The sequence below is a fragment of the Hippoglossus hippoglossus genome, chromosome 7, assembly GCF_009819705.1.
Source record: "Hippoglossus hippoglossus isolate fHipHip1 chromosome 7, fHipHip1.pri, whole genome shotgun sequence".
Lineage (NCBI taxonomy): Eukaryota > Metazoa > Chordata > Actinopteri > Pleuronectiformes > Pleuronectidae > Hippoglossus > Hippoglossus hippoglossus.
Genome location: NC_047157.1, coordinates 13,107,542 through 13,116,475, shown reverse-complemented (window position 1 = coordinate 13,116,475; position 8,934 = coordinate 13,107,542). Strand labels below are relative to the sequence as shown.

Here is an 8,934-nt window from a genome sequence, read left to right as displayed (position 1 = left end):
CTCAGTGACAGCACCCCCCCTGCACCTTACCTACAAATAGTCCAGGGTCAGACAGTCCTCTCACGTTTTCTTCTGCAGAGTTGTCATGGATCGGATACGACTCTGCATCTCTCTTAGAACCATGTGAGTGAGAGATTTATCTTATCTTATTTGACTTTATTCATCATTTTCTAAACTATAAGCTCAATTCTACTCTTTACTTTAGTCTTTTGCAGTGTTTTATCTTGACGGGTGTGATGTGCATTCAGAAAAGAGAATGGGTTGGATCCCCAACAGCCAAATTAACAGGTAAACCTTTAAAACTCCAAATGTTCACGGTGCTGCTTTCACATGTTATCTGAGAAAATGGGCCTTTTTTTCCCAGAGGGGGATGTTGCATGTTTTTCTGAATACATGGAGATGTGGATTCACGGAGCGAGAATCGAAGGGTTGGCGGTCTGGCTCTCTGGGGCCTTACGGATTCAAGGTAAATTGTTTCTGATGCAGCACGTGGCAGAATATTGATAAAAATGTCCCATAAGATGATTTGCCTCAGAATCACTCTTTTCTTTCTGTAAGTCAACCTTGCATCTCTGGATCAGCTTAACCTCCAGCTGTCGGCCTGCGGATACTCACTGCACAAAGACCCTGACAAGAACTTTATATTCAGAGTCAGCTACACAGGGTGTTTTGTCCAGCAGCAGGTATGACACTTTATCTAATCCAGACTCTATATATACAGACAGCAACGTGTGACCTTTGACCTTAGTGGTGACAAACGTCTGATTGTACTGTGACTGTCCAGCGTGGCTTCCATGTGCTTACACTGAATTTGGTGAAGAGGATAAATCGGTTCGGAGGCAGACGTCACGGTTTCATCATGACGTGCCCTGTGGTTTCTGTACTGCCCAACAGAGAGACAATCCAGTGTGACCCAGAGAATATTCAGGTAAATGTTCACTGGGATTCATCACACATGGGACGATGCCTTTAATCTGGTATTTTGCCACATTTCAGTCAAGTATTTCCACTTTCTTCTTCTGATAAGATTGATGTGTTTCTTCAGGTTATTAGACCAATTCCCCATGACAACTGGAATAATGAGGTATGGTGATTAATTGCAGTCGTATAAATGTTTGTAGATATGGGTTATAATGGTGGATGAGAGTGAGACAAGAATAAATGTCTCTTGTCATCGTGTCTGCCCGTTTGGTTTTTGCGTCACAGTTGCAGTGGGCTCTGTCGTTGAGCGATCACCTCATTGTGGCGATGGAGGACGCCAGCCTGATCCAGATGAACATCGTCACGAATGGATCAGATATTATAGTCCAAGGCAGGAGGAGGGAGATCCTGAGTCCTGTGATGGTGAGGAAGCTCCCACACTATACTGCCTCCCAGTGGACTTTGGCAACCCTGCACATGAACAATGATATCTGTCTTTTTGATGAACACAGGTGATGGAAAATGAAGGGGAGTTCTTGGCCTTGAAGCTGGTCAGTGGTCAGTATGCCTACAGTATGGAGGCAATGTGTCCAACAGGTGGGTAACAAGCTGACAATCAGACCTGGAAGTTGTTTTTCTTTGCATCATCATTGTGGCTTTAACATGTTGTTAAACATAGTTAGTGTTGAAGTACTTTGATCTTTTGCTTGGATAAAAACACAACTAAGCTGTGATGGGATGTAATGAGATACATTTACTTTGGTACTGTACTTACATTTTTCATGTACCTTTACTTTATTTTCAGTTACTTTTAACCTTTACTCCTCCACATTTTTACAAGGCATTCTAGTTAATGCTGTACTTTTTCTGGAGTACATTTTTGTTTATTTGTACTTTTACTTTACCACATTTAAACTCTCACAATTAAAAGTTAATTATTCTCAAGGTATCCAAGTAAACCATAAAGTATGTTGGCACTCTCAATCCATTTTTGCACCATTCCAGTTTGCACTACTTTCAACCTATCCACTGTGTGCCTCATGACTTCATACTATGTTGTACTATGTACTATGTTTTGAATACTTAATATCCTGCATACTTATATGTTCTGTCTACTTATATGTTACACTGGGATCAGAGAGAAACAGCATTCCAATGTCTATGTCCTGTACATATGGCAGAATTGACAATTGACTTTTGACTTTGACTAACATTACTCATTTTACAGAACAAATAGGTTCAGTCAATCATTCATTATTCCATTATTAGATCCGTTATTTCCCTTCAAACAGGTCAGGAGATAAAGAGCAATCCAACAAAATGTTGTGTTCTCTTTTGGACATTTAAATGTTACATATTACCTCAATGAAAGATAATTAAATATTTGAGTGTAGAGGTGGCCCAAGTAGAAGTAGAAGCCACTTGTTTAATTAAAATAGTATTTCATTAGTTAGTCATCAGTTGATTACTAATGTAAACTCTTAATCTAGAAAGTAGCTCTTAACCACATCTATAAAATAGGCACAGTACAGTAAAAGCTACAATATGTATTTCTAAAATGTTATGAAATAGAAGTCTAAAGTAGCATACCGTAAAATGAAAATTCTCAAAATTGTACTCAAGTACGGTAATTGAGTAAATGTACTCAGTTACTTTCCACCACTGATCCCAGTAACACAGTTTATCCCTGATGTTGATTCTAGTGACCACCTCCACAGCAGAAGAGACTGTGCTGCACATTTTCAAACGACGCCTGGGCCTGACCAAGCGGGGCAGCACCCACACCGAGGAACTGACTGTCAGTGACGTGTCAGTGAACCAGACGGAGAATTTCACTGTGCACGAGACGAGTGAATTTGTGTCACTGATCATCCCGACAACCCAAATACTGCAAACCAAGGTTGGTGCTGAAACAACAGTTGGAACTCTGATGTCTGAGTTAATCCGTTTGTGTGTCTGATAGTTGGGTCAATGTCTGACACGTCTGTTCCCGTAAGGATTCATTTCATGTTCTAACATCTCAACCCGGTTTGTTTTACAGACCTGCACAGACAGCAAACAACTCCTGCAGTCTTTCTACAGGGTGGATGTTGTGCTCACCTTCAAAGAGACAAATCACAAAATGCACTGGACCATGGAGAACACACTGCCATGCACAGGTGAGTGTTCTGCTGATGAGCACAGTAAAACTAAAGTGGTGATTAATTATTGGATGATATTTTGACCACTAGCCATCGCGAGGCTTTTTACTGTTGTCACACCAGGCACTTAATTTTGTTTGTCTCTCAGTCAGTCACTTAATCTTTCAACTTTAGCACCCTTCACACAGCTTGAAGTAAGATAGAGGTAAATATAAAAGTGATATATATGGTGACAAAATAAAAATGATTACAATAAACAACAAGATGAGACAAAAAAGAGACGTGTTGAGTCTAAAGACATGAGGGTTTGATCCTTTTTAGATTTATGTCCAGTGTGTTTTCTATTATTACACATAAAAGTCTCCTGATCAACTAATATCACAGTAGCTGTCCTCTGGTTTTATTTCTGCAGTAAATTTAGGTGTGGATCAAGGAATCTTTGTGTGATTGTGGCGATTTTCCTTGTTTTCTCAGAGAGTTAGGTTAGGTTAGGTTATTTTATTTGTACCCGTAGGTAGATTAGTTTTGCAGCAAAAAAGAGGAGGCATCCATCCAAACACAATTCAAAATTATAACACACTGACAGAAGACAAGCCAACAAAATCCATGACAAAAAGTGCTAAAATTCTTCGCTATCAATAGAAGTATCTCATTGATCTTGATGGAAAAAACTCAGGCGTGTTTAGGGGGCTGTTATTTATGAGTGTGGGCGAATTGGTGTAGATTTGGTGAACTTAAATTTGGAGTTATCATTTAGTGGTAGTTTGGAAATCAGTCGCAGTGATACTAAACCAAATCTCTATTTGAACCTGAACTTTCATTACCTGCGATACCATTGTTGAGGTTACTTGCAAACACAGTCACAGTTCTTTAAGTTGAAAGTTGTAAACTCGTCTAGTATTTGTGTCTAAACTAGTTGTGATGTCACAAAATCACAGTCATGCTTACGAACTAAATTCAGCAAGTGATCAGCAGGTGATCATGAGAACAGCCTGGTGTCAAACTTTGCAATCACTATATATCACTGTGGACAGAGCAGCTCAAATATTCAAGAGAAGTAACAATAAGAAAAACAGTTTTGAGCAAAATGCCTGCTTTGATTAGCCAGAGTTCAGGTTGATTATTATTAAAACAGGAATGCAGTATTTTATGGAGTTACTGCAGAGATGATGATGATGATGATGATTAAAATGATGATGGTTATTATTATTACAATTATTTGGATGTTGATTAATTTCACCTTTACTAAAATGACCTCATACCTTCACAGCTGGACCTGCTGCATCACACATCACATCCTCTCCTGCTCCAAACAGCACAGTCCTGCCCACACTCAACTTTATTGACACGAGTCTAAGCACCGAGCGAGCGTTGCTGCACCGAGCGGCCGTCCCCACAGACACAGGCCCAAACAAGACAGCTCCACTCCAAGAGACCACGATGGAAACTTCCACAATCCGTTCACTTCACACACAGACAGAGGGCGGCGGGTTTAATTCCCACATTGAAGAGGTGACAAAGAGTCAAAGTGGGAATTCATCTTCAGGGTCTTATGAGGACGTCGTCACTCCCGTTCATGCAAATGTCACAGACCTGTCTGTCCACACACATGGACACTTCAACTCAACCAGAGGAAACCAAGACCAGCGACAGCAGAAGAAACTGAAGTGGATTTGGTGAAACACTTTCAAAATAAATGTTTCAACTGACACTGCATTACCCAGGCTATAAGCAAATGACTGGATTTATATACCCTCTCGCTTTAAGGCCTTTTGATTGACTCCTTTTGTTTGGATTGTCCCTGGTGTCTGTTTGCTGTCTTGACGGGGACTCTGTGGTCAGTCAGCGCTGTGCAGGTTGATTATACAAGCAGAAATAAAGCCAGACCTCTGCCAACCGTTGCCCGAGGGCCGACATTATCCAGACGCGGACGAGGCAGGCGTTAAATAAACATGTCTCTATCCGAGCAGCACAGCAGGTTGACGTAGAGAAGAGCCAGCAGTTGTTACAGCTGATGATGCCACCTTTCCACAGACGCCTCGTGCTATAGAGACTCAAGAAGAACAAACGGAGACAGTGTCTTCTAGCCAAAGATGAATCTTACACTTTCAGACGTTTTACATTTCTTAGGATGAACTTGATGCTTCACATTTTTTTCTCTAGAGAAAAACAAATCATGTCTCTGATCGTCTCAGCTGCAGTGGTCCTGCTTCTTGTATCTGTGCTGCAGTATAGTGTGTCACCAGGAGAGGGCACTGTTGAATGTGTTTTCGGTCCCTCTGATAGCAGCACGCCTGCAGCTGCTCTTTTCCAAATTTACCAGGTTTAAATGTTTTTGCAGAACTTACATTCAATATTTTTTTTCTGCGTTAGCTATTCAGCTGTATTTCAATTATAAAATACTTCTGATACATGTAAAAATGTAGTTGAAGTGGGACGTTGCTTTAATATTTTTTTTTGCCAGTGTAGCATTTTAATCACTTTAAATATTAAGACCCTAAATGCATAATGTGTGAAAATTAAATGTGTGGAGGTGATTCTGAAGATGTTTCACTTCTGTTCCCCCCCCCCCCCTTTTGTTTTCACCTTTGTTATTGTGACCTCTTGGTATGCACCGAAGCGCCTGTAAATGATAACAGTGCAGTGTTACGCAGTTACATGCATCATATACAATGGGCTGTGGGGCAGAAAATCTAAACTTCCTTGTGCCTTTGGTCCCCATCTGCTCGGTGAACTTATGAGCAGGAAATGGAATAAGTGGTGCAAAAAGCACGCCAGCCTCCCTGCTCCTTTCATGTGGCCTTTCTCGGCCATTACCCTATCTGTAGCGACTGTTAACTGTCTTTACAAAGTTACAAATCCCTTTCATGTTCCACTGTTTCTTTTTGTTTTAATTTCAGTCAGAGCATATGGTTTGCACATCTGGGAGATGCTAAGCATGGTGGCACCCCCCACACACACACACTCACACACATACAGACACACACACACTGCTTCTGTGAAGTGATCCATATATGGTCTTCATTGTTATTGCTCATAATCACTCATCATTATTATAAACAAGTCCCATCTTGATTGGCCCCTTTGAGGTGGCTGTGCGAAGATGCCCAATAAAGTGAACTTTCCGAATTTCAAACAAACTCCAGTCCTTTGGAGAAAAGTGAGAACTTCTGCGAGTTGAATCCAGGAGATATGAAACATCACAGACATCTTTCTTCCCGGAGAAATCTTCGCAGCAGCTGAATTCGCCACCTGTGACTAATCCCATTCTCCTTCCACGACCAATTATGCGTGTGGGTGTCATCACTTTTTGAGACAATGAACACTCTGTGGAGACGTTTGCAATAAGTTCTCGAGTTCAGGCACCTTCCATTAAGCTGCAAAAATGACATATTTCGAGGTAAGTGCATGTGTGTTGCCAGACTTCACAGCCTGCGCCATGTAACCACAAACAAACAGTCCGATCAGGAAATTTGATAAGTGTATCACATCCCAGCCCAGTTGAAAATAACCACATTTGATCCCGCGTAATAGAAAGAGAGTGTCATTAACTGACTGGCAATTTAATGACACCCAAACGAAGTCCAAATTACTATTGTGGACAACTTTGGGTCATTAAACGCCACTTCAGCATCCTCCGCTCTCTGGCTCCCGGCAGCTCTCGGGCAGACACGGTTTCATGCCACTGGAGAGACGCGAGGAGGAAGAGGGGGAGGAAGGCTTTGTGTGGCTTTGAGTGGTTTGCTGGGCCTCTTCATCTCGCTTGGCGGGTAATTACAGAATCATGGGTCAACCACGCATGTAACCACGGTTACGTTGCACAGTAGCAGATGTGCTCATGACATTATCCAGCACCAGAGCAAAAGGTAAATAAAAACAGATGCAGCTGGTTGCTAGGAACCTTTGCCAAAGTTGCGTATGCCCCTAATTGTTCCCATGTGGGCCTGCTGAGTCGGAGTAGTAAAAGGGGCGGGTATGCCCTGTTTAAGAAATGCCCATGTTTCTCCACAGGAGAAATTTATGAATGGGACAGTGAGCCTGTGATGGTGGTTGTGGTGATATGTGTTTATATGTGTGTTAATGTGTGTCTGGCATTCAGTGGAGTGGCGATATCAGGAGAACAAGTACAAGTCCACCCGTCTTCTCACTGTGTTTCTTCTCCCCTCTGAGCAGAGGACTCACTACTGGTCTTCCAGGCCTCCTCTGAGCTTCCAGATTCCTCACACTGGTCTTGATGCTCTCTTTGTCACACCGTGGCTAGATGTGTGTGCGTGACAAGGCACAATGTCAGGGAGGTCCCTGGTTGGACAAGTGCCAGGGCTGCTGCTGCAGGCCAGATGAAAAATTGAGGAAGGGGCTTGATTTCGGTGATATCCTGTCTTTGCTCTGCATCTGATTACTGTACACGGCCTGCACAGGGGCTGGGACACAGTGAGGCGTGGGATTGTGTGTGTGTGCAGGGTTGCAGGTGTATTTGTTACAGGGTCAATGCAGTAGCGACACAGAGGCCACAGTACAAAGAGGCCTCAGGGTGGACTTGATGCTCCTGATTTAGGGGCCTGTTCTGATAACTTAACAAACAATTTGATGTTTCCCTTCACGTTGGTTCGAGGTGCAATGTGGTCTATCCCTTTTTACACTGCATGCACATACACACACACACACACACACACACACACACACACACACACACACACACGCACACACACACACACACTTGCACGTCGCATGCTATGAAGCTCGCTGCCAACTGCACGTGCCTCCTCTCCCTCTCTCATTAACCGCAACTGTCAGATCCTCCAGATGAGGAGCAATTAAACCAGATAATAAACACTCGCCATCAATTCCTGTTTGTTGATGTTGTTTTTGTTGTTGTTGTTGATGTCGACGAGCTGGGGGCTCCTCTCCTGCCACCTCAGTGCTAACTAGTACTTGAGTAACAAGCGGGAGCAGCGAGGGAAGAGTCCTCCTTAACACCGAGAAGGCCTCTACCTACTGCATGTATGGCTGATAATAAAAACGGCACGGTGACTGTTAACAATTAGATCCTAATCAGACACAGCTTACAGCGGCTGCTCTTTTTATACCCGGGCTTCACAGAAAAGGCAAACAAAGCGCGGCAAACTGTCAAGATAAAACACTACTTGGGATTGGTCATGTCTTAGGGCTTCTTAAAGGGCAGTAATCTCGCCGTGTGCTGCTTCCTGAGACGACGTGCCATAAAGACTCCTGTGTTTGCTCTTGTATTGGAGTGATAAGGCCGCTGCTCATCACGCCTCGCTTCTGATGAGGCTCGCTTCCCCCCGGCGATGAGAAGGGGGGGACAGAGCGGGCGGCGGCCATGGAGGTGAAGCTGGCAATGACAGACATTTTTTTTTCTGAATGAAAGAGTTAAACCTGAAGCTTTTAATTTGAAGAACGCCCTGAGTTCCTTTATTGTGTTAATTTTGTATGATCAGAAAAGTTGATGTTTGACCTCGGATCCGTTCTAATGAGTTGAACTTCAGCTGAACTCAAAGGTGCATGTCCACTCGTGATTGTTTAGCCTGGGGAAAAAATAGTGCCCGGGATGGTTTTCCACTTAAATTTGAAGGCTGGACAAAGCATTCTTAGGAATTTTAAAACAATACCCTTTCTTTCAAAGGCTATAAAAACATGTATACAGCTGTACAAGAGGTTTCCTGATCCAAAGGCAAAATATGGTGTCAGATATTCCTATTACCAATCAGGATGGCGTGGCCTGGAAAATAATATACAAGATGAAACTCTGGGCTGTTCAGAAAAAGCAGAAAAAAACTGATCCGATTTCCCTTTCCCCATGGAAAAGTGGACGTGGCAGCTTATTTTGAAACCATATTTCCCTGAAAAACAT

General features: G+C 42.7%; 1 protein-coding gene across 1 annotated transcript; it reads left to right on the top strand.

Annotated features, from left to right (window-relative positions):
• The first annotated feature begins 215 nt into the window (after positions 1-215).
• Positions 216-5,597, top strand: c7h1orf127 (chromosome 7 C1orf127 homolog). Its single transcript, XM_034591145.1, has 10 exons — positions 216-288; positions 365-466; positions 559-683; positions 785-928; positions 1,046-1,084; positions 1,207-1,344; positions 1,434-1,518; positions 2,625-2,821; positions 2,963-3,080; positions 4,333-5,597. Exons 1-10 carry the CDS (start codon positions 237-239, stop codon positions 4,740-4,742), a joined length of 1,410 nt encoding a protein of 469 aa, XP_034447036.1. The 5' UTR covers positions 216-236; the 3' UTR covers positions 4,743-5,597.
• Positions 5,598-8,934: the final 3,337 nt, after the last annotated feature.